This window comes from Paramisgurnus dabryanus, chromosome 12, assembly GCF_030506205.2.
Source record: "Paramisgurnus dabryanus chromosome 12, PD_genome_1.1, whole genome shotgun sequence".
In the NCBI taxonomy this organism is placed as follows: domain Eukaryota; kingdom Metazoa; phylum Chordata; class Actinopteri; order Cypriniformes; family Cobitidae; genus Paramisgurnus; species Paramisgurnus dabryanus.
The window spans coordinates 4,718,222-4,745,877 of record NC_133348.1 but is presented as its reverse complement, the minus strand read 5'-3'; the positions used below and the strand labels follow the sequence as shown (position 1 = coordinate 4,745,877).

Below are 27,656 nucleotides of genomic sequence, written 5' to 3'. Positions count from 1 at the left end.
CTGTAGTTCGAGTGAAAACTACAAAAACTTGCTTTACGGCAGACCTACAATCCAATCAGAGCCAGCTATGCTGCAGTATTTACGACAGTGCTAATGAACAATTATGCGTCTAACCTGTAGGGGGAGCAAAGAGCAATAAGTCTTTAGTGTTGCTTTAAAGGGACACTCCACTTTTTAAAAACAATATGCTCATTTTCCAGCTCTCCCAGAGTTAGATATTTGATTTTTACCTTTTTGGAATCCATTCAGCTGATCTCCGGGTCTGACAGTACCACTTTTAGCATAGCTTAGCATAATCCATTGAATCTAATTAGACCATTAGCATAACGCTAAAAAATAACCAAAGAGTTTCAATATTTTCCGGCCACACCTCACATCACTAAGGCACTATGGTTTAAAAGGATGCCGTGATTTTCTAAAAATACAGTCAGTCAGGTGCAAAATGTACAGTGCCGTCAAAAGTTCAATGGGTTATCATCTCATATTTAAACATCAATGTTAAGAGATACTTAGTTGAAGTCTTGCATTTATATGCAGATAGATGCACGTTGTACGTTTATGTTGTATAAAGGCTTAATATTATGTAGAGTGCGTCATGTAGAAAGCGCTTCGGTTTGTGTTTATTAACCCTTTAGTTTCACTTCATCACGCAGCTATTCCTGTAAGGGGTTTCTTTTAAAAAAACATTAAATTCATTAATAGTCTAGTATGTGTTCATTGTTCTCTCATAGTTTCTTCAAAATTAAGTTTAATTTGAGTGTTTTTAATAAAAATATTTTCATTTTCACCATGACGTTTACGCCCAGCCCCTTTGATTGCCCCGCCCCCAGTTAAAAATGACATAAATGCACATACTAGAAAATGAGCATATTTTCAAGTGGAGTGTCCCTTTAATGTACAAGCTATTTCTGTGTGAGAGGAGCGTAAAATCCGCGCTTCTGCTGCTTATTAAGTTCGTGTTTTTGACACTTTATTGGGCTTAAATACACATATGTATTTTGTCATCTTTTTATGCTTATATAAGTTTTTTTGTGAGAATTAAGAAAAGTCTATGGCATTAAATATAAAAAAATATCGTATTAAAAGAAAAAGAGAACTTTATCGTGATACACATAGATGATGGTCATATGGCCCACCCCTAGTAATTTGATTACATGAGAATTGCCCGGTTTGAAAAGAGTACAGTGGATGGACATATTGATATGTTGTACTGCAGTTTCCATCCCTTTATTTTCCCTGTCCATTTAAAATTATTTAATTGACCAATGTCAATAAACTCATGATAATGGTCTTAGTTGGACCAGCAAAACACTAAAGTGAATCCTGCCTTTTCTTACTCCCTCACTATACAGCAAGCTTTGCCTTTGGTCATGTCCTGCTTAAAAATGACAGGAATTTATTTTAGCCAAACACTGCTTTACATAAATTGCTTTCAAAGAGGATTTTAATGCCTGCAAATTCTAATATGTCTAGCATAATCCTATCATGTGTTAATGTGCCTGCCATCTGTCTGCAGTGCTTTTCCCATCTCTGAGTTGGTAGCGGGCGCCGGTGACGTCAACGAGCAACAAGGTTACGGCCCACATGTGATTACTGCCGTGGCGGTGCCCAAACAGTCAGGTTAGAGCAAACAGTGCACAGAACCTCAGAAAACCTTTGAGGCTGAAACGCAAGCAGAGGCAAGTTTATCAAGATATTCTCTTCCTTTCACACGGGCCTGCACAACTTTACTTATCTAAAACAGAGAGGGGCATCATTTTATGTTCTTTTTGATGTAAGCCCAATCTCCCCAACATTAATAAAAAATAGTCATGCGTTTAAAATACCATAATGAATGAAACACATCAAAATAAAAATGTGGGCATTTGGGCATTGTGTTGGGCATTTCCTGTGGGAACTTTAACTCAAGTTTCTGTCTAGAGGGAAATTACAAGGAAATGTGGTTGGCATAGCATCCAAGAAGAGATCTGAAAGGTCTCGAGAAACAAGAAATGGACTGTGTGATCTTGGGAAAATAAAATGGCAGCAAAATGGCCATTTGCAATTGGGACACTATAAAGGTTGAAATGAAAGACAGAACCCTGCAATCTAAAAGCGCGCAGATGCATAGAAGATAAAACTAAAACCACAGCTGTCTTGCATATCACCATCTGGTAAAATTTACTAGACTTGCACCCTTCCAGAAATCTCTCTACATCGTAACTTTTACACTGATATTGATCAAATCTGTCTCGCTTTTTCCTTGTACATGTTGATTCTATGCTCTTCTGCTCAAGTGCTTTCTGTTTCTTATAAAACAGCTGCCTCCAAACTCTTAAAATCCAGCCCCTTCTGCATTACTCATGCGCCTCTCTTACTAGACTCTTCAATTCTCATTGTAACGCTTGACTTTTCTTTACACCATGAGGGAGAAATGCAGTCTGACTGAGCTTGTTCCCCTGCTGAAGCAGAAAAGTACTGAAAGTAGTTTAAGCCTTCAAAACAACAAGTCATGGGACTATGGTGGTTCCCAGTACTAACACATACAGCTCTGCAGTTTCTTAGGAATTGTGCTTTGCTATGCATGAATGCATTGCAAGTTTGTTTTAAAAACAATTTAAATCAATACCAGGTATTGAAGCTTGTTAATGTTAACTTGCCGAAGGCAAAAAACACTGAAACCTAAAAAAAATAAGATACAATTGGCTTTCTCAGAAGTGCATATTGTTGATTATAGTATTGCAGGTACATAAGGTGTCTGTTATGTTTTCTGTTTGTTTTATGTTTTAATTATTTTAATAATTTGGCACTTGTTTTGGATCACAATTTATTTTCTGTAAAGAGTGTATTATATAGCTGTAAATCATGAGTTCCTGTTGTCCAAATTAAGACCGTGTCAATTTTGTTGCTGTCAAACCAAGGCAGTAATAGTGTTGATAGTATGTAGTATGCTGGCAGTCATACACAGAGAAACACCATCACTCTCTTTCTCTTACACCCAATCTCAATCTCTCACTTTCTCACACCCTCTCTCACACCCACTCTCAATCTCTCACTCTCGTCCTCTCAATCTGAATGTCTTGTATGACTAGATTAGCGAGTAAACTTAAATGTTCAAGCGTCCAACTACGCACAACTATCGCGTTTTTGCCGCCTCTACCGTGGCTGGTCTGAATGCACCATTACACTCACTCTCTCACTCTTACTCTCTCACAACCACTCTCAATCCTTTACTTTCTCACACCCTCTCTTACTCTGTCACACCCACTCCCAATCTATCACAACCACTCTCAATCTCTCACTTTCTCACAGCCACTCTCAATCTTTCACTCTGTCAAACTCAATCTCTCACTTTCTCACACTCTCTCTCTTCCTCTCTTACACCAACTCTCAATCTTTCACTCTCTCACACCCTCTCTCATTCTTTCTCTCTGTCACAGCCACTCTCATTCTCTCACTTTCTCACACTCTTTCTTGCCCTCTCACACCCACTCTCAATCTTTCACTCTCTTACAACCACTCTCACTCTCTCACACCCACTCCCAATCTTTCACTCTGTCACACCCACTCTCAATCTTTCACTTTCTCACACCGTCTCTCACTCTGTCACACCCACTCCCAATCTCTCACACCCACTCTCAATCTTTCACTCTGTCACACCCACTCTCAGTCTCTCACTTTCTCACACTCTCTCTTGCTCTCTCACACCCACTCCTAATCTTTCCCTCTCTCACACCCACTCTCAATATTTCACTCTTTCACACCCTCTCTCAATCTTTCACTATGTCACACCAACTCTCACTCTTTCACTATGTCACACCCACTTTCACTCTCTCACACCCACTCTCAATCTCTCACTTTCTCACACCCTCTCTCAATCTTTCACTCTCTCACACCCACTCTCAATATTTTACTCATTCACACCCTCTCTCAATCTTTCACTATATCACACCCACTCTCACTCTCTCACACCCACTCTCAATCTCTCACTTTCTCACACCCTCTCGCAATCTTTCACTCTCTCACACCCACTCTCAATATTTCACTATTTCACACCCTCTCTCAATCTTTCACTATGTCACACCCACTCTCACTCTCTCACACCCACTCTCAATCTCTCACTTTCTCACACTCACTCCCAATCTTTCACTCTGTCACACCCACTCTCAGTTTCTCACACTCTTTCTTGCCCTCTCACACTCACTCTCAATCTCTCACTCTCTCACACTCACTCTCAATCTTTTACTCTTTCACACCCTCTCTCAATATTTCACTCTTTCACACCCTCTCTCAATCTTTCACTCTTTCACACCCTCTCTCTATCTTTCACTCTCTCTCAATTGGTCACACCCACTCTTACTTTCTCACACCCAATCTCAATCTCTCACTTTCTCACACCCTCTCTCACTCTGTCACACCCACTCTCACTCTGTCACACTCACTCTCAATCTATCACTTTCTCACACCCACTCTCACGCTGTCACACCCACTCTCACTCTGTCACACCTTTCACCGTCACACCCACTCTCAATATCTCACTTTCTCACACCCTTTCTCACTCTGTCACGCTCATTATATTGTTAAGGCCTGTAACATTTTAGGATCCATGCCATCCAATGAGTAACAAAATATTAAAATTATAACCATTTGAAAAAAGATGGAAAAAAATGTGGACACCAAATGAACCTGCAATAATAAATTGAATTCACTCACATGATCAAAACTGACAAACTGTATTAGCATAAAAATCTAAGTAGCTTCATCATGGCATTAAGCCAGATTTTGTCATATTACTTTAAGCAAAGCAACTCTTACACTATGTCATCTGTTCTTGAGTGTAACATTTCAAAGGAACTCATTTGACTTGCAAGTCACAGCTATTGAAACAACCAGCCATTCGGTGTCAGGTGCCAGAGTCCTACACATATCCATTGCTTCATTCAAAGCATTTTCATAACAACATGCCCTAAATCCAAGCAAAACTATTCGGTCATTTACACTGCTTTTAAAATCCAGAAAGATTTTGTTACTTAATTACAACCACCACTGTGAGAAGAGAGAGTATAAGAGGGATTGTGCGCCTGCTACTCAGAGAATTAGGATTACAAACTTGAGTCTTTCTGTTTCTCTGCCCGGTTGTACATTCTTACATAGTCACAGATTCTTTAGCAGCTTATCGTATGGTTAAGATCTTCATCCCCGCTCTCAACACGCACAATCTGCTCCCAGCAGGCACTCAGCTTCACTCTCATTTACAATTGGTTGTTTACTGCCCTACTGGAGCCGTGTTTAAAATCAACTGACAGAAATCAATGAAGGCGGCGCACCTCCATTCATTGCACGGTGTAACTTACCAAAACGCATCCATTGGGGTCTCAATAGCCCAGGAGAGATATTAGTATGCACTCTCTATGGAAGACATACTGAGGGATTATGGGTCAGGGAGAAGCAATGGGCAACGGGTAGCATACGGTAGTACCGCCATCCTTCAAACAAAACTCAGAACACAGCGCTCGGCTCATGAACCATATTACTCATTCCACGTGTGGCCTTGGCAGCCGTAGAGGGGAAGAAAGAACACTGGTATTTCCCCCCAAAAAACAGGATTTTAACAGAAAAGAAATATAAATGATAGAGTAAAACGCAGACAAAACCAATCTGATTCTGAAACTAGTTGAGCCAACAAAAAGGTGTTTTCCCTAAGTTGTTTTTGGGTATACAAACTGAAAAGAAACTTCCTGTTTAAATTTGACTGTTTTCTCGACCTCAGGGTCCAGGCGTACTGCTGTGAGACTAATATACTGAAAACTACCAGAGTAGTGTACTGTAAAGGAAACATTTATCAAAGTTCATGTTCCCGCTATAAGATTACAGATCATCTTTATGGGTGAATACAATCTTAAAAATAAAAGTTCTTAAAAAGTTCTTCACAGTAATGACATTGAGGAACCAAAAGTGGTTCTTCTATCTAAATGTTCTTAGAAGAACCATTTCTTTCACACATTTATATTTCACAAATATTTTTTCAGATGTTAAAGGTTCCTTATGGAACTATTCTAGGGATGCACCGAAAGAAAAATTCTTGTCCGAAGCCGAATAAAATTAAATACTTAGCCGAAGGCCGAATACCGAACAACCAAATTTTTTTTTCATTTTTTAACAATGAGTTTTTTATATTCCAAAATCATTATAGGGCCTTACACCTGGTCACTTCTCTTATCACATATCTATCTGACTTGGTAAAACTGTTCCATTTAGATTCAAGCACATAAATGAGTCGTGGCTTAACGGATATTAATCTGATCTCCATTCCTGCACAAAACGCAAATAACATATTCATTACTCATTTATGCCTTAAAAAAAGTGCAAAAACGCTTATGCAGCACTGTATGTTGAGCAGCGGATGTGCGCCTGCGTGCACGGTCAAGCACGAGCACAGGGAGAGAGGGAGAAGGCGGCAAGTTTGACAGGAGCATGACAGAGGAAAAAGCGGTCTAACAAAATGCTTTTGTTAATAAACCTATTTTATTTCTCGTTTAATATATGTTTGTCATAGTAGAACTTTACTAGATCTAGGAAGTTTTTTACACATACCGCAGTTGCTTTTCGTCATTCATCTTCTCATCTATTACATGAGATGAAGAGCTAAAGTCTCTCGTTCTCTGTGTTTGGGGATTCAGCAGACAAATTCCCAGGATCGTCATCACTGTGTCTTCCTCATACACTGCATGGTGTTCAGGATGTCTTAATTTTAAATGATAAATAAAACTTGTAGCGCTGTATGTTTTTGCATCTTTCTCGGACACTTTACTTTTTTTGTGTGCATTTGTGCGCCTCTAACAGCTGGCTGCTGTTCGATGATGTCATCAAAGACCTCATCCTCGGTTAACGTTTTCGGCTGAACACCGAAAATGAGTTTTTTGCAATTTTTGACCAAATAATTTGGTTGCCAAACATTCGGTGCATCCCTAAACTATTCAGCCAAAAAAAAATTTCTATGGCATCTTGAATCTGTCACGGTTAAATCCGTGTCATGTTTTGTGTCTGTCCCGATTACCATCACCTGGACTATTCATTGATTAATTACCTGCCTCATCACACCTGTGCATTGTTAGTCTGTATGTATTTATACCCCTGTTTGTGCTATACTCACTTGCCGGATCATTGTCGCCATTTGTCTCCATCCTGTCTGTTCCTGTTAATTTATTCTGCCGTTGTTTGATTCCTGTGTTTGTATTCTGTGTTATTTATATTAAATGTTATCCTTTTATGTGAACCCTGCATATGTGTCCTGATTCCTGTTTCCTGGCGTGACAGAATCACCATTTTTTTTTTATCGAGTACAAATGGACCAAAATATAAATGTAGTGTGCATTCAAGTGATTTTGGTCAAACTAAATGTGCCTTGCAATTACATAAATACAAAGAATATATTGGAGAGTGACATACAAATGTTCAGCATTGTTGCAACAAATCAAAAAGAACAAAAAGTGCAATAATTGTGCTATTGATTATTATCAATTTTTTTTGCCATGTGGTGATATGCAGTTACAAACCCTTTTACTCATAAATCACCTAAATGAGTTATATATTTCTGGCAACTTTATAACTGCCCTTCATTAACTATTTAAATTGTATAATCAATATGTGTTGTATAAGATTGTATAAGACATTTTCGTGGTGTTTATGTGGAGTTCCCTCATAAAAAACAACATATGACTTAAAGATGGCAGTAATTCCATACACTGTTTATGAGTTTATCAAGCAAGCCATGAGGTTATCTGAATGAAACAGTCACTTTAACTGATGCAGTTTATCAAAGTGCATGCAGAGAGCAAGAGAGAGTGCTCTTTAGGTTTAGTATTCAAGTGAGTGCACTCATAAGTAGATGACAAGGCAATTTTGAAATGACCGTCTATAACGGCACAGTCAGCACCAGAGTTCACACAGAAGGAAGGATGGGATAAGCTTTTTTGGAAGTTGAACGCATTTTTTTACGGGAAACATCCAGCTTCCTCTTATAACTTCTAAACTGTTTACTGTGATGAAATAGCTTGAGCGAAATTTTTGAGCGACTGATAACCTTATTTTATTTTATGTCGACATTGTTTTTGTATAACATATGATAGACCTTTTGGGAAAATTCTGCAGTAAACCAACACACTAACAGGGATGATTTAAATAAACAAAACACTCATCTGCCACATACGCAAGCTAAATCCCAGTTAAAGGGATAGTTCACCAAAAAATTTAAATTCTTTCATAATTTACTCACCGTCATGTTGTTCTAAACCTGTATGAGTTTTTATTTTAATGAACAAAGATATTTTGATAAATGATGGTAAGCACACAGATGATGGTAACCATTGAATTCCATCAAATTTATTTTTCCTACTATGGAAGTCAATGGTTACCATCATTTATCAAAATATCAGAAAAAAATTAATACAGATTTAGAACAAAATGAGGATGAGAAAATGATGAACAGAATTTTCATTTTTGGGTTAACTATCCCTTTAATAGGGCTGGGTATCGATTCAGATTTTCCAGATCGATTCGATTTCGATTCACAAGCTAGCAAATCGATTCGATTTCGATTCAATTTTCGATTCTGGCTCTCGGACCAGTTTTTATACTCTATTCAACTCAATGAATATAGATTTAATACAAATACTATATTAATAAAAAGAACAGTGAACAGCAGGTTATAAGTGGGTAATTAATAAAATCGACGAAGCACCTGAAACGCCATTTTAAGCACTGAATGAATGAATGACAGGCTTGCCTCTTGCTCCTTGGTAACATGCGCTAGGCAAAAAAGAGGGTGACATCTAGTGAAGAACACTAGTAATTTGATTAATGTTAATCTTTCGTTCAATGTTTGCAAAAATAAATATGAAAGAAAAAAATCGATTCTGCTCTTTGAGAATCGATTCTGAATCGACCACGTTTTAAAAAACGATTAATCGAAAAATCGATTTTTTTGCCCAGCCCTACCCTTTAACATACTTCTTCTGCACTAAAAACACGTTTAGTACATACTTCTGAATATGCACCAAAAGAGAATACCATTGGTATTAAAAGCATACCATACAATTGCATCCCGATATGAGAGCCACATTTGTTGCATATTGTTTGCATTAACGTGTAATCTTAGTATGTAGCTTGTAGTTGTGATTGTTAGCTGGGTCATGGTAACTCCACTGCTGTGGAAGTCCATATGAAAGTATTATGAAATATGCTAAACAACTTATAAATAAGCCCCTCATCCATACAGAAGGGGTTTGTGGGCTGTATAAGCCCCCCCCCCCAAAAAAAAACCACACACAAAATACAAACAATAAAAATCTACTATTTCTTTATAATCCTGGCACCTTCAGCATACTTTTTTTTACAGTACTATGATTACCACACCTTAATCCTAGGAAAGAATAGTACACTGGGAATAAGCAACAGCCTGAGGAAACTGTCATTTCATAAAGTAGACTGTACTAGGTTTTAGCCATATTTTAATTAACAAAGGATTTATCAGATTGTATCTCTTTCTCGGGTGACCTTTACAGGTGAGGCTTATGTTGGGTTAAAGGATAAAATGAAAATGAGGTAAATGTTGACTAAATGTTCAGTTATAAACAAATTGAAAAACAAAGTTACGCATGTGTGAACAAGCGCACAGAAAGCCATGTGGGTGACCTCCTAAAAGAGGAAGACACAAATTAGCATGATACCAGATGACCTCAAGGGAAAAAGCACAGGCAGCTGTAAAACTTCATGGTCTGGTAATACCTGTTCAACAAGGAGACACTGTGATTAGGAATAACGACCTCAGGCAAAGGTGTACTAGAACTTCCCTCGTTCACAAGCAAATCATTGATTTTACTCAAGTTTTACCATACATGTGACTTTGTTGCATCACAAAGACAAAAAAAAGATGTCTATGACTGACACTTATATAAAAAAATCTGATAATTTACTCACCCCCATGTCATCCAAGAGGTTTATGTCTTTCTTTGTTCAGTCGAGAAGAAATTAAATTTTTTAAGGAAAACATTCCAGGATTTTTCTCCATATAGAGGCCCTAAACAATTCCAACCAAGTCATAAGGGTCTTATCTAGCGAAACGATCGTCATTTTCGCAAAAACCACAAGTTTTGTGATGCGTCAGCGCGACCTTACGTGTTACGTGATCATGTCAAAAGTGTGAAGAAAGTTGACCGTTTCGACGTTGTTGTATGTTGAAATGAAACGAATTAATTTTTCTATGTCAGTTTATTGTTTTAAATGGTCCGCAAGTGTGCATTTCGCATATGCAACGCGGGACCTTTCGATGTGATTACGTAATACGTAAGGTCGCGCTGGCGCATCACACGGCTAGTGCAATTCAAGCAGTTTCGACGTTGTTGTATGTTGAAATGAAACAAATTAATTTTTCTATGTCAGTTTATTGTTTTAAATGGTCCGCAAGTGTGCATTTCGCATATGTAACGCGGGACCTTTCGATGTGATTACGTAATACGTAAGGTCGCGCTGGCGCATCACATGGCTAGTGCAATTCAAGCAGTTGTGGTTTATGCATACTTTTTTTGTGAAAATTACGATCGTTTTGCTAGATAAGACCCTTATGCCTCGGTCGAGATTGTTTAGAGCCCTTTGAAGCTGAATTAAAATACATAGAAACTAGGGGTGCACCGATACCACTTTTTTGGAATACGAGTACGAGTACTTGCATTTCAGTACTTGACGATACGGAGTACTTTATAAAAAAACATGATTTAAATTTACAGGTAACAGCTTTAGTCATATAATTTAACAAAAAAACAAAGGACTAGTTTTCCAGTTTGTTGTAAACTCTGCCTCTTTGGACAACACAAGAGGCATTAACCCCTTACACGCCGCTCAAACATAGACATTTCTCAGGCCGTGGTATCGATTCCAGGTATCGGGGGACTTTTAACGAGTACGAGTACTTTAGAAAAGGTGGTACCGAGGCCGATTCCCGATACCAGTATCGTTATCGGTGCATCCCTAATAGAAACTGTCAAGGTCCACTATATGTAGAAAATCCTGGAATTTTTTCCTCAAAAAAACATAATAATTCTTCTCGACTAAACAAAAAAAGAAAGACAGAAAAATCTCGGATGACATAGGGGTGAGTAAATTATCAGACTTTTTAATGAAACTGCTTGGTGTTTTTAGCAGCTGAATCGAAGGCTGAAGGTCTTCAAACAGGCATGATGTTATAATTAGTTATGAATCTGCCACGCCTGTAATTTCACTTCTCTAAAAAATTATACTGAAGATAGCAGGTTGTTTGGATGTAATTGCACTTAAAAGGCAGACCTTAAGATATGAAAGCACAATTATGATAACATCTTGTCTGACTTGGTGACAGGGAGAAAATGTTTCATTTACATGACGTCAGTTTCTAAAGCAAGTGCCACGTTGAACTGATATGGAAAATGAAATGCTGTCTCATATGACATGCGTAGATGTTGAGATAGTAAAGCACTTGCGCCATTCAGTCAACAGGGGTCTAATGATCAGACTGAAGTCCATCTAGATGTCTATATTTACAGCAGTTAAAAAGAAACATGTTTGCACTTTGGCTGTCACTCAGTACGATAAGTACAATTACAAGAACACACAAAAAAATTATGTTGTAAATGTCACACTAAACAGCTCATATAAAACATAAACACATGTAACTGATGTCAGGTGATAACTATAACCATAGATTATTTTATATTTATTTGTTTGACAGACGCTTTTATCCAAAGCAACTTACAGTGCAAAGTATATTACACATTTTATTTTATTAGTATGTGTGTTTCCTAGGTTCGCTGTTAATGCAATGCTCTACCGCTGAGCTATACAGAATCACATAAGCTTTTGCAGGACTATGCCACATCAACCTATAACCAAGACTCTGTTGGCAGTTCATGGACTGTTTTCTAGGTCTAACATAAAAAAAAATCACTTTGGCCATAACTTTTATAATAGCACTAAACTTTTTTGTGATGGTGACATTGCAACGTTAAATCGTTAAAAGAGTAGTCCACCCCAAAAAAATGGGGCCCATTGACTTTTCATAGCAGGAATAAAAATAACAATGGTAAAGTGAATGGGGACCATTTTTGGGAAAACTACTCATTTAAGGAAAAAGTGCAATGAAGGAGGGCTCCAGGGCATTAAAGGTTATATGAGAGGACCAAAAGAAGTCACATTAGGACAATGGTTGCCAAACTGTTGGGCGGGTCCCCCTTGGGAGGTGCAAGATGGTGCCAGGGGGCCCCTAGTTTTAGGACATTTTATAAAATACATTACTACCAATGCATAACGATTAATCGCAATTAATCTATAGCAGAATAAAAGTTTTTGTTTACATCATATATGTGTGTAAACTGTGTATAATGACTTTGTATAGATAAATGCACAAACATGCAAGTATATATTTAAGAAATGTATATATAAATGTTAAAGGTATAGCGGAGGATTTTCTCGAATTTTAGAAAAGAACCGCCTTATCCACATTTTTAAAAAATGCAATTGCACAACACTCCTGATTGACAACTAGGAGGACCAATAGTGTTGATGATCCACCCGGAAATAGAAAATCCTCCGCAATACCTTTAATATATAAATATTTTTTTTCTTAAAATTATACATCCATGTGTGCATATTTATATATACATAATTATTATACACAGTTTACACACACATATATGATGTAAACAAAAACTTTTTGCGATTAATTGCGATTAATCGTTATGCATCCCTACACTGTAATTTTCTTTGGATGGGTTTGCACCCTACAAAAGTTTGAGAACCACTGCATTGAGATATTTTACTGCAGAATTTAATCTTAATATAATTTATCTGTGATCCAGAGCATCCAAGAGAAGTATTGGTCATTTAACATTGCAAGTAGCTAAAAAACAACAGAAATCCTGTGGTGTGATCTGAATAGGGCTGGGCAAAAAAATCGATTTTCCGATTAATCGTTTTTTTAAATGTGGTCGATTCAGAATCGATTCTCAAAGAGCAGAATCGATTTTTTTCTTTCATATTTATTTCTGCAAACATTGAACGAAAGATTAACGTTAATCGAATTACTAGTCTTCTTCACTAGATGTCACCCTATTTTTTGCTTTGCGCGAGGTTACCAAGGAGCGAGAGGCAAGCCTGTCATTCATTAATTCAGTGGTTAAAATGGCGGTTTCAGGTGCTTCATCGATTTTAATAATTAATTACCCACTTGAAACCTGCTGTTCACTGTTCTTTTTATTAGTATGGTATTTAATCTATATTTATTGAGTTGAATCGAGAATCGAGTATAAAAACTGCCCCGAGAACCGGAATCGAAAATTGAATCGAGAATCGAAATCGAATTGATTTGACAGCTTGTGAATCGAAATTGAATCGATCTGGAAAATCTGAATCAATACCCAGCCCTAGATCTGAAGCAGTCAAAGTATTCAAGACACTGATGCCTGCACTTAAGCATGTTTTTTACTGTTCAGCACAAAACATGTGCTTCAGTACAAAACTGAGATGAGCATTATTTAGATGCCATTTTTTCAAAATCAATTACTTGAGACAAGGGAGTATGGGTAAGGTGATCACCTTTAATAGGATCCTTCAGAGGTTATATTACAGTAGTGTGGTTGTAAAGGGAGCCAAGCAAGTATCTCCATGGGATTAATGAAAAGAAAGATGAGAGAGGGGAGTATGATGGATTTTTTTTCAACTCCCAGCCTGTAGATCAGTCCAAGCTAGATTTCTGAAAGGTAATGTACTGGATGCCTTTTCATGTACTGAGATAGGTCTGTCTGCTCATCTCAGTATGGAGAAAATGTTTTCATGTCTTTCTTTGTTCTGTCGAGAAGAAACTAACATCTTGGATGACATGGAGGTGAGTAAATTATCAGGATTGTTTGAATGAAAGTGGAGTAATCCTTTAACGACCATTGGCAAGGTAGCATATAAAGATACAGTTCCTGGCCTGTGTGCTGGTTATTCAAGCAAATTTGGGAGTTTGCACCACATTCCTACTACACTTTATCAGCAAAATGATGCTGATAGCCAATCACTGACTGCCAAATACAGCTCCAAAGGCAATGACCCGGTGTGTATTTTGTGTGTGTGCATAAGCAAATTCCCTGAAGGCAGAAGACACCACACATTACACTAAAACAAATGCTGTGAAACCATAACTCAGCCCATCCCGATCACACGAAAGGCACCTGCAGATGCCAGAAAACAGGTGCAGATCAAGTGGAGGGGCATGTGCCTCTTTGGCACTGAAGCTGCGGCCAGTCTGGCAGGACCCTCACTCACGCTACCACACATGCTCTCTGTTTCTCTGTCAGGCACACGGACCTATTGATCAACTGCCAAAACCCACTCTCCAGAGACAACCCAGTCCCACAGCTGAAAACAGGGAGGCAGCGTTAAGTTACAGCCATTTGCCTGGCACTCTGAATGAGTTTGGAAATGTGGCGGCTGGCCAGTGGCGCGCATCGAGGTGCATCCTCCTCAAGCTTTCAATACGATTTCTCAAATTGTTAGATAAAAAGATAGATTTACACCTGAAAGGGCATGCTGTGCAGAGCTATTAACCAGAAAAAAATAATTAAAATTTTGCTCAGTTCTCCTGTGAAGAACTTTTAAACAGCCCCTAACTCCAAATAACCACCACATAAAGGCCACAATATAGTTTACTTTTTATGTGAACGCAAGGGTCAACGTAAAGCCAGATTATTGTAACCTTAAGCGGGTTAGCACACGCACATTTAATTTTCTTGCAGTTATTAGTTTATCCTCTAGGTGCCCTAAAACAGACCGAAATGCATGCAAGCTATATCGTCAATCGAGGCCATATGAATTTAATTTTCTATGAAAATCATTCCAAAGACTATCATTGAAATTTCCTCCTGCATATCGTCCACCATGCTTAGTCTAAAGTCTCGCAAAATTTTGCGAGATTTCTGTGTTCACATTCGAGACTCTGGTTGAAAATCTGTTTGTGTGCGGTGTGCTAGGCAGCTGGGTCTGCCTACTCCTGCTGCTATTTAAGTTGTCACGTTATTGTTTGTAACTGTTCTGAATTTTTTGTATGCGCACGATATTCGAATATATTCGGATACATTGCATGATATTCGAAATCCGTTCGAATTTGATTTTTCTCAAAAGTGACAGCCCTAATGTGTATGCTGGCGTATGCTAAACAAATGAACTATACTTCCTCTTTAAGAGATACAGAAGTGAACTCATAATCTTTAAGAAACAAGATGACACAAGTAAACACAAGTAAGCTATCTACTGAGCAGTGCACTGCAGACAGCTTTGTTGATTAAAGATGAACTTTGTATGCTGTCAGCAAGATCACACTGATCTGCAAACGATCAAACTATCTAAAGTGACCTACAGTGCATTCAAGGCATTCATTTTATCAGTCCATGCATTCCTTGCTTGGAAATTTAACCCATGACTGTGGCCATGCTAACCCCTTGGTCTAGACTCTAGAGTCTAGACTAGAGGCTTGCACGATTAATGGAAAAAAGAATCATAAATGAATGTCAATCTCCCTGTATTCAGATGCTGCATTCACATGTTCACGTATTTACATTACAATACTCGAAGATGTCAAAACTTGCTCACCCTCACACAGTGTAAAATCAAAGTCTATTCATTCACCAAATCAGAGCCGAACGTTTCTCTACTCTCTCTTCCTTATTTGAAAGCGTGAGGCATCAGACCTAAAAACAGTCGTTTACTTGGTGGATTTGGACGTTTTTCAATCCGAAGGATGCACCCTTCGCTGGTCGATTATGCGGGCTGCATACGTCATCAAGCCTGGTTTATTTAAGTTAACTAAGCATTACATTCGCAAATCATAAACATATTACATCAATTTATGATTAACTAAGAGTCAACTTTATAATTGATAATATTGTGAAATAAGACAGTCTTGATGATGTATACAGCTTAGAAATGCAGCCTTCGGATGGAGAAATAGCCTCTGTATCATCGTTTAGTGTTTTAAAGGTTTATGTTTTTCAAGTTTTATGGTTGGCCAGTTTATGTTTAACAGCTAACAAATTTTAAGTTACTAATCTAAAATAAGGAAAAAATACTTTTAAGACACTTTATTATAACTGAAAGTTTTGTGCAGCACATCTTTTACTTGAGTGCAATAAATGTTTTGTAAAAAAAAAGAAAGAGAGAATAGTTTAAGAGAATCGTGATCTCCTTTCCCATGGAGAAAAATCGTGATTCACATTTTAATCAGAATCGTGCAGCCCTAAGGCTTGCTGTTATTTTAATATACTGTAAAAGAAAAAAACCTTTGCATACTGTGCTCATGCTGTCCTCGCATTATTAAACTGTGTCAAAAGGGTTTACTAGGTTTCACAATTCACCCGATACTAACAATCATAAATCTCTATGTGGACAGTCAGAAGCTCGGTTATTCTGTCACTAAATGGGTAAAAATAGAAAAATATACTTGCAAAAAATATACTTCTAATTTTCAATGGCCAAGGTATTACACTTTGAAAATTACACCACTGACAAACCTGACATGTTGTCATAAATTCCCATTGTTTAAGGTTTACCTCCAGTTTAAGAATTTCTGACCCACAAAGAACAAAAACTCTTTCGGACTCACTGAAGGGGAAAAAAAATCAATATTTTTGCTTTATCCCTTTGGTTTCAGGGAGGAAAAACAGTCTGAAAGTTTTATAAAAATCCACAGGCTTTTAACCTTAGACCCTATCAGTGCTCTGCAGATCTAATGATAGTTTCACCAGTATGAAACAAACTGGACAGCACAGTCCCTTTACAATTAAATGCATCATTGTCAGCTGTTACTGGTTTAACATCTGTACTAGATACAGGACAAGACATTCCCTTTTCTATTCTCAACAGCTTTTGTATGAGCAATTCAAAACCACCACAGCACTTTATATTAGTGAAGAAAAGCATTAGAACCAGATTTAACCCTTTACAGATGACATCTGGCACGCTAATGAAGACCATGTGGAAGTCTAATCGATTTTATCCTTTCTAATACAGAATAAGAGGCAACATCATGCATTATTTGTTTTACAGACTGCAGTAGGGCTGCACAATTATAAAAAAAAATCATAATTGACGATTATTCACCTTGATTTTGTAACTGTAAATAGATTCACATAGATTGTAATAGATATTACGTTGAAGTTTTAAAATGTTTAATAACGTTCTGTAAAACAGCTGCATAGTAAATTCTACACATCCTAAACTAGATAATATTATGTTAATAACAAATAATAATGGGAGTTATGTTGGTAGTAAAAAATCCAAAATGAATGTCTAAAGGACACGTCAACTAATCAATTAAAACATTTCTGAATCTCCAGAAATGGTGCCCAAATAAATGGACAGTTGCAATTTAAGCTTTTGGCAATTATTTAATTGTTAACATGTAATTATTAGTTTTCCAATTAATTGTGCAGCCATAACAGCCAAGGCCAAATACTTGAATGAAAGTAATGCGAAAACATTGTAGTAAAAGCAAGGCGAACCTGCCGATGTCTCATTGCCTCAAATATTACTTTCTTAATATAGTTTGCTTTTATTGTTATGTTTCAATAAAAGGGAATTTGTCAGCTATTTAACATTTAAAAACATAAAAAAACATTTTGTATCGGCTTGCTAAGCCGCAAGTTCTGGAACCTTGAACCTATAAAGATAATGGGTTCAAATCCTGTTTGGCACGTGCCCGTATGGTAAGAGTTACTGTGGCTGTAGAAAGTGCAAATGTTAGGGCAGTTGTAGCCAAGTGCGTAAAGAGTAGGACTGGGCAAAAAATTCAATTTTTCAATTAATCAATTTATTTTTGCAAACATTAAACGTAAGATTAACATTAATTTAATTACTAGTATTCTCCACTAGACTGTTCTGACTTTTTTCAGCATATATTTTTCATCTTGTATCATAATTGCATTGTATTTAACATAACTGTATGCATTTGAAAATTAGAGATTGATTCTGTTTTAATGTACCCAAGTGTACCTAAAATAAGAGTTTATATTCAGGTTTGTGGCTCTTAATTTCTTTTTATTAATTACCTTTGTAAACGTTTGTTCACTGTTCTTTTTTATAAATATAGTATTTGTATTAAATCTATATTCATTGAGTTGAATCGAGAATCAAGTATAAAAATCGAGCAGAGACTCGGAATCGAATTGAGAACCGAAATCGAATCTATTTCAGAGCTTGTGAATCAAAATCGAATAGATCTGGAACATCTGAATCGATACCCAGCCCTAGTAGAGAGTCGGGTTTATAACCTAAGGGTTGTCGGTTTGACGGTCTCATGGCAGGTTGCCCCTGATGTGCCGTTGAGCAAGGCACCTTAACCCCAATTGCTCCCTAGATAGCGGCCCACTGCTCCGTGTGTGTGTTCACGACTAGTAGTGCATGTGTTCTGGAATGGGATAAATGCAGAGGTCACATTTCGAGTACACATTCCATACATGTCACTTTCATATTTACATTCTTCTTAAATGGAGTCGAGGACACAGTGGTGATATGCTACAGACAAATCAAGATTAAAATACAAATATATAAAACATCAACTGTAAGTATTAAATAAATAAAACAAATATATAAGGCTAGTTTATATGAAACTTTGTAATTTTGTTTTGCCATATCGGATTTGGAATGGATTGGATTTGGATTGATAAATTTCACTTTCAGTGCCAATACCTTACCACAGGATTAAAATAGTACATTCCTGAATACATTCAGAAACACCTTATGCTGCTAACAATACAATATAGCTGAGTGGGGTGGGTCAGGGCGGGGCAAGGATAATGCAGATGCTTCTAACAAAGTCAAGTTCATGTACCAAACAATAAGGCAATGACGTCCGTTTTCACAGCAGTCTTTACCGGCAAAAAACACACATAAATTCTTTAAATCTCCTGATCAATGCATCTGTCAGGACTGATGCTGATTGCTCATCTAATCAGCACTGGACTATTTTTTTAGAGTATTCAATTACTCCTAAACAGAGTATTCAATTACTTGAAAACTAAGCAATCACAACTACAGTACAAGTGTCTTAATTTTCCCTGAAAGCGCAGTGATTGAAACTCCCCTGTGTTATTATCGCAAGCCATTCTAAATGCAATATAATCTGTTAACTTTAATCAGTTTTTTAGTGTGAGAAAAACAAAAATGAAATGCGTGTGCCCACCACCAGGGGTTAAAAATGTGCTACTTTTGTTTAATTTGATATTCTTCACTTCTCTAAAGTTTCCCCGTACCATCTGTTGTCAGAAACACCTTAATGTAATGGCCATCCACCCTCACACAATCCTTAATCGGGGACATTCAGGCCACTGAATAACATATTCTAACAATCACAATAGCAGAAATGAAAAATTACAGAGAAAAGGACGAGACTGGCTGGGGACTAACCATGCCTGCAGCAGCTGTGCTATTGCCTGGAGGCATCCATTACATTTTTCAGTACCTTAGGTCAGTCAAGCTGCTTCTGGCTAAAGCGAGATTGACCTAAAACAAAAAAAATATTGAGGACGGCCTTCAGTCTCCAGACACCCACTGTGAATCACAGCTGTAGTTGTAAAAGGGTGAAGGTGGAAGTCAAGAAGCAGTGGTGTCGTGCGAGAACGCAAAGCAGCAAACGCTCTCCTCTCCATTAGATTTTACCACCAAGACCATGCCTTATTTACAAGCAGGAAAATCAAAGAAACCACACTGAATTATTTAGCATCCCAGCACTTCGGCTTTCCAGAGAAGTCACTAAATGATAGACCCAAAACAAACCTGAAATAAGAGCCATGACCAAAAGGAGAAAACGATTGCATGCCAAAAAAAAAAAAACCTGTGCTGTATGAATAAGCATATTTTTTTACAAAGCAAAGCAGTTGATATGTTTGGATGCTTGCTCAGGGCACACAAAAAAAAAACATGCTAGATGATCGTATATTTTTTTCTGAACTCATAATATGCAGAATAGATATAAATAAAGCAATATGTTAAACAGAACTGTGAGTACCACAGTCTTATAGGTAGCTAAAATCATAAATCAAATTAGTTATACAATACAACCACGCAAGAGAAAAAACATTTTGTGCCACATTTTTTATTTCTTTTTACTTTGTGGAAGTAGAAATCTCTAAACTAAAGACTTTCTATTCTTTCAAATGACCACAAAATCAATCATACACCCCTTTTACCACATAGATGTTTAATTTGCATAATTGAATGTTTTTACTACTTGGCCCACCCATTGAAAGCCTGTGATCATCTTGATGAAAAGTCATTATTCTTATTAGCTTGAGTTGTGCATAATTAATAATAAGTGGAATGAGGTCTGGGTGAATGGAGAGCCCAGTCATCTATAATGAATGAGAGAAGCTCACAGCCCAGATAGGTGTGCAATGTGTCTTCTGAGAATTTCCTAAAATTGCCACCCTGCAAAATGCAAAGCATGGAAGTGAAACATTGGACTGCTTCAGAAAGAAAGGGATATTTGTGATGCTTAAATGTTTGATACTTCCCCTACTTTGCCAATTATGAGCATTGGTAAAAGGAAATACTCTACAATAAGGTTGTGATTGTTAAAGTCACAATTAAATTAAAAACAAAAACTTTAATCTGTGAGCTTCTTTATTTTTTAAAAAGTCATGTGCCCTTATAATCTTTATCCTCATAAATGCAATTCTACTCCTCTAAATGATCTCTCTTTACGTCTAGTAATAGGGTATGGCAAGTGGGCGAAACCCAGGAAAAGATTGCAGCACTTAGCAAATAGCAACATGACCCAACTTCCCACGATCCAATCAATTCTCGGTGGACAAATTCAAATCAAACCCTACCTTTTATTCATTTTAAAATTGTTTTACTCGGATATATGTCACGACGAGGAAAATAAGACAACTGCTACTTCCGTTTCAATGTGACTTTAATATTGTCTAAAGCAGTGGTCCTCAAACTTCTCCTTCATGCGGCCCCGCTTGTGTACGGTGCATCTCTTTGTGGCCCCCCAAAGAAAAATTATGACATAAAACATTCTAAAACGAATAATTTAAATTTAACAAAACATTAAATTGGTGCTGTTGGTTAGTAGCCTTATTTTTCGGAGGTTTAATTACACAGAATTTATGATAAATTAATGCATTTTATAAAATGTCATAAAACTGGGGGGAGTTTGGAGAGTTTGAGAACCACTGGGCTGAAGCATTAGCTAACATTAACTAACAATTAACCATACCTTTTCAGCATTCATGAAACAGACAAAAACTACTCAAAGTAAAATATGGCAAATTAGCAGCATGCAAATTCATCTTGAGACATGTGAGAACCATTGGGATTTCACATGATGCCATATTTGAATCTAGAGTTGTTATTGTCTGTTCACATTACATATGTATCGTTACTATCGCTAAAAACTCAAAATATGATTTTTTTCCCCTCACAACGGTTTTGTTTATACAACATTTATTAACCCACTAGGCTATGGATTACTTTAATGATGGACAGATGCACTTCTGGAGCTCCGAAATGTTTATCTCAATGCCATTATAACGCAAAGAAAAAGTCAGGATGTTATTTAAAATAACTCTGTGTTTTGCTGAAAAATGAATGACATACATCTTGGATGACATGGGAGTGAGTAAATAATCAGCAAGTTTTCATTTTGGGGGCAGAGTAACCCTTTAATTACATCAACCTAGCCTGATTATGCTTTAAAAAACAGTTAAGAGGAAAAAGCCACATTTTAAATGTCGGTGTGGTCTATCCATTTCAGGTGTTTATAGCTTTCAGTTATAAAAGCATAAAAAATGTCACACCATAGCCTTGAAATCAATTTCTTTTCTAAGGCAACTCGAGTGCTCAAAGGTCAGATGGTCTGACAGACTGAGACTGAGTGCTCACTGCCATGTTACACAAAAGAGACCCCACAGGATCCAGCTGTGACTGTTTATTTCCCTCATGCCAGCGGTCAATGGATGAAGCCCGGCTACTCAAGGGTAAATTATCACTCCTCTCGTGCTGCGCTGCTGAATTAAGCCCAAGATATGAGAGGCTTGTTAGACCCGCAAGCATACCAATGCTCTTAAAAGGGGAACGTGGAGGCATCAACATGGACTAATGTACTTGACTCTGTAACATTTTAATCCTGGCATTAGCACTTTGCCACTTCTGGTGAACTACTGGGAATGTGAGATTGATGTTTTTGATGAGTTCAAAGGGTGCCATGGCTTCTGAGATCTTAAGATGAGTCTAACTATTGATCTGCATTATGAAATGTAAAAAGAAAGACTAGAAGCATAAAACAGGGGCATGAAAAGCATGATGTAAATTTGAAGGACACCGTGGGGACATATACACGGGATCTTTAAGCAAATAACTGTAGCTGCAACATAGTAAGTAACGCATGGTTTAGAAAAACACAAGGAATTCCAGACACTATTTGCTCATATGAAAAACAAGGATGCAAGGTCATTACAACTTCAATAAAATTTTAAATTAAGCCTTAAGGCTATTGCCTTGCTGTCAGTTTTCATCTCATCTTTACTAAGGACATCCTTGATTTAAATTAGGAAATACTGAGTCTCAATCGATAGCATATTTAATTGAATTAAACCAATGCCAAGTCCAAGTTACAGTCATACTGGAGGTTATTGGACTGGCCTGACACACTTCATAAGCAAAAACAAAAAATGACAGCAATGCTTGTTTCTTTACAAGCCAACAGCTTAAGGTGATGTGTTATTCGATACTCCCTGAAAAGTGTAAACACTGTGGGCCTTTGGTCCATTTAAAACTCTGAAAGAATGCTTTGTTTATTTGAGCATCCTGACCAGACAGTCCTGACCAACACTGACTCAGTCATTGGAGCAGGACAACCTGTTTGACAGACTGTTGAAATCATATCCGGCTAGTCATTTCTGTTTAACAAAGCCGTATTAAAAGATTTTAAAAAATTAACACTAGAACGGAGCAAAAGCTCAACGCTTTACATTGTAAAACAAGTTTGAGAATGTAGTTGTGCCCAGATGGGGTTGTAGGCACTCTGCATCGCCCTTATGCCGTAACTGTATTAAAAATATTGTACAGGTCCAGGTATTATTGCCTAATGGGCCTTTGAGACAGACCTTGATTTGTATCTTGTTAGAAACTGAACAGAGACTGAAACTGAGCCGTTTGCCATGCATGAGGAAGAGTAGATTTAAAAACTGATAAATTGAAAAGCAGGAAAGTAAATTAACGTGACGCATGTACATCGAGAGGGCGGCCTCATGTAGAAATCTCTAGCTCAACCATGTATCATGACTTAAACACTGACCTAAAGATGTGTAATACCAAATAAATATTGTTCAAATACTGACTAAAGTATCAGGGATATTGATTGAACAAGGGAGAAAAATACTGACGCAGTGGAAATACTGACTTAAGCATGACTACATAAAATGAAATACTAATAAAGAAATACCGACTAAAACAGCAGGAATACGGACTGAACAAGACAGAAGGGTAACGTACTCAGAAAAACTGACTGAATACTTATTACAATATTTGCTCATAGCAAATACCGACCAGAATACACATATCGCTATAAAAATATTGGTTAAAATAAGGGAATACTGACAAAAACACCAGGAATATTGACTGAAAAAGACAGATAAGTACTGACTAAAATACTGACTCAGCCGAAATACTGACTAAGGCATGCCTAACAACATAAATAACATATTGATAAAAAACAAGTAATACTGACTAAAACAGCAGAAATGCTGACTGAACAAGAGAGGGGAGTAACATACTCAGAATACTGAATAAATACGGATTATAATATTGGCTCATAGCAAATACTGACCTGAATACAAATATCACTATTAAATATGGTTTAAAACAGGAAATACTGACAAAAACCAGGAATATTGACTGAACAAAACAGATGTGTACTGACTAAAATACTGACGCAGTGGCATGCCCAAAATAAAATGAAATATTGAGTAAAAAAAAACAAGAAATGGGCTACTGCCTAAAAAGCAGAAATACTGACTGAACAAGAGAGAGGGTTAACGTACTCAGAATACTGACTAAATACGGATTACAATATTGGCTCAAAGCAAATACCAACCTGAAAACACACATCGCTATTTAAAAAATGGTTAAAAACAGGAAATACTGACAAAAACACCAGGAATATTGACTGAACAAGACAGAGGGGTAACATACTCACTTAAACACCAGGAATACTTATTATAATATTGACTTAGCAAATACTGACCTGAATACACATACTAATATTGTTTAAAAACTGGGAATACAGAAAAACACCAGGAATATTGACTAAACAAGACAGATAAGTACCGACTAAAATACTCAAAAGAATATACTAAAATACTGACTAAAACAGCAAGAATACAGACTGAATAAGACAGAGGGGTAACATACCCACTTAAACACCAGGAATAGTGATTGAATACTGATTATAATATTGACTTATAGCAAATACTGACCTGAATACACATACTGCTATTTAATATTGTTTAAAAACTGGAAATACAGAAAAACACCAGTAATATTGACTGAACAAGACAGATAAGTACTGACTAAAATACTGACGCAGTGGAAATACTGACTAGCATCATAAAATGAAATACTGATAAATAACAAAATACTGACTAAAAACAGCAGAACGACAGAGCGGTAACGTAAGTTACTCACTTATACTGATTATACTTAATACTTTGACTAAAATAAAGAAATACTACTCTCAACGACAGCACAAACTACAGCTCAATACTGGCAGGGGGAGAATGAATCGGCACGCGCTCATTTCTGACTGACAGGAGTTACGTGTCAATCAACCGGCCTGTCAGGTTCCACAACTGCTCATCGTGTACGTCTCCTATTTACATTTTCTTTGTAGAACAAATGCGTTTTGAACTGACACAATTCTTAAGTCAGTATATTTAAACAACGACACCAAGCCAACATAATATCAATGTATTTTTGTACACTTGTGACAATCCTGACGTTCGTAAAATATTACGTTAAAAAGTTATTTTCACAACACGATTACCTCAGAGGATCCAAACAACGGCAAAATGACACGCAGTAGAGGTATATTAACAAAAAGAAGAAACATACCTCTTTAATCTTGGCTCTTTTTTCTTTAGCATCAGGGTCTGACGGCTCGTGCCCTGTTGCTCCGGGCGGCCGAACATATTGAACGAGGGGCAAACCGTCAGCTTTTCCGCCCCTCACCTGTCCGTTAAGGGCAACTTTCTTTTTATCGCTCTCGATGTCCTGCTTGATTTCGCCTGGTAGTTTCTGTAGAGTGTCCTTGGCCTCGATCAACGCCTTTTCGTGATCTTTCCTAATCTTGGCCAGTATCTTCTCATCCTTGCCCGTCCCGGTGCTCGTGTCACTGACCGTACCTGTGCGCGTCTCAGCCTCCACCGAGGACGAGCGGAAGAAAACTCCGCTGAGGAGCTTAGAGGAATCCGGTAAAAAGAAAATAGCTCCGAAACACAGGGTGATGAAACCGCTGAAAACTAAAAGCAAAATGAATTTCTCCGTAAGCCTGAAGGAGGTCGGGCTGACAGACTTCCTATTCGGGGTAGTCGTGAAAGGCAGAAGAGACGCTACAGGCATTTTCTTTCGTTTTAAACCCCCTCAATACGCGTTAAATACTAAACTAAAGTAAGTCTCCGAAAACCTTGATCTCTATTCCTTATAATAAGACGCACATCGAACTCAAGCTGTGTGAATAGGACACTACAGATCCCTTGAAAGAAGTTGATCCCACTACGTGCACGATGTCCCACCGCTTCAACTGTGCACGCCTCGCACACATCTGTGTAAAGTCTCGCTGGTGGACGGATTATGGAGCGGAAGGAATGGCGGAGATGTATGATTGACAGCGCGCCTTGGCCAACCGCGTTGCGCCGCCATGCGCTAGTTGGTTGTGGGCGTGTCTTCCGGACTTAAAGTACAGAGGCGTAATCTCTGGTTCAAACTGTCATTGTTCATTTAACGACGATCACATGACATAATAATCCTTATGGATAGGTAAGGATGTAGTTAAAATAGTTATATGAGAATACTTGAATGAGTTAGTCTGTTGTCAAATTGCAATTATTATAATTATTTTTTTTACTGTTTTACTTTTCATTGGCATAGATTTGATACTTACAGTCAGGCTTTAAAGAACAAAGTGACTACTAAAAGCAATATTAACAAGTAAAACGTATAATCAAATTAACTATCAAGTCATTTCAATTTACTATTTTAAATCTTGGCTAGCTATGAGTTGCTTTAACTTATAATATAAAGTTGAAATTGCTTAACTTATTTTGACGAGTAAAAGTAACAACATATGTTGCCATGGTTACATCTTTTTACAGAATATAAGCTGTAAACTTGATCAACTTACATATAAAGCAAGACCAGTTTCCCTGGCAAAGGATTTCCGGAAACATGATTGCAAAATAAACAAAACTCAGGACTTTAATAATTCAACCTTGCCTTTGTTTTCCAAAGTCCTGGTATTATAGCATTGTTCTTTAAGTATTCTGCCAACAAGATTGATGAACAGTAGACAGCTGCTTCATGCATGATGATTTTAGGCTTCTGAGAGAATGATCAGACACTGCTTTGACAGTTTTGTCTTTTTAAGACCATGATGCTGTGCTCACACCCAGAGAGCTGAGGTTTATATATTTAAAGTTTGATATTTTGAGGATTAATGCCAAGATCAGTGTTTTAAGTCATTCATTTACTCTGTCAGTGAAATATTGGCTTTAGCAGGGTGCATTGCTGTTCGCTTTGTAGTCAGTGTGGTAGTTTAAGAGTTTTTCTGCACTCCCGTGCATCACTTTATTCATGATCTTTCCTATTCTGATTGATGTCCAAGTCTGTTTCATTACAAAAGTGTACTTTAACTTTGTGCAGCTGGCACCTTTTGCAATAAAATAATCACAAAGACTATAACAAAAATGTGAATTATACAGTATACAGACATCAAGACTGTGAATAGGGGCAAATGTATGTCCCTACCTGCAGTAATTACAAAAAAACCTCCATTTACCATAAATGAACCTGTATGTAAGGGGCTTACTTAAAAGGGGATTTCTGTGCTTTTTGTGGTTCAACACCTGCTGCGGCCACCAGGGTTTCAAAATGTGCTTCAGCTGATTTCCCATTTTCAATGAAACCGTATCATTCAGTTTGCACATCATTTGCCATCAATTGCAGGAATGAAGCTTTCTAAATGCGTGCGGTTTTTGAAATGCTTTGAAAGAACCTTAATCATACAGCTTGGAAAACATTTGGCTGATTTATAGCGCGCACAATGAGATGAGAAAACGAAAATTAGTCTACGTTTGTTGTCTTCTTTGAGGAAATTTCTATGGAAGCCATATGGCATCTATGCACCTGCTCAGAACAGAGCCAAGCATGCAAATGAAGAGAGCCCTCGGGATTCTGAATACGGAAATTTAGATATACAGTTGTGTGCTGCGTGCAAGTAGGTAAAAATCAATGATTGAGTCATGGTTAATAAAATTGCGATTTCAAATTATTGAGCCAAATGTGGAAAAAGCAGCAAATAGTTTAAAAGCTGTAGCATCTGTGTGTTTGTA

General features: G+C 37.4%; 1 protein-coding gene across 1 annotated transcript in view; it reads right to left on the bottom strand.

The window, feature by feature from the left end:
* The window catches only part of man1a1 (mannosidase, alpha, class 1A, member 1), a 176,581-nt gene extending 150,702 nt beyond the window's left edge, over nucleotides 1–25,879 (bottom strand). The window contains exon 1 of the mRNA XM_065256245.2: nucleotides 25,162–25,879. Coding sequence (XP_065112317.1) covers nucleotides 25,162–25,668 — 507 coding nt within the window. The 5' untranslated portion in view covers nucleotides 25,669–25,879. The remainder of the gene's footprint in view (nucleotides 1–25,161) is intronic.
* Between the last annotated feature and the right edge of the window lie 1,777 nt (nucleotides 25,880–27,656).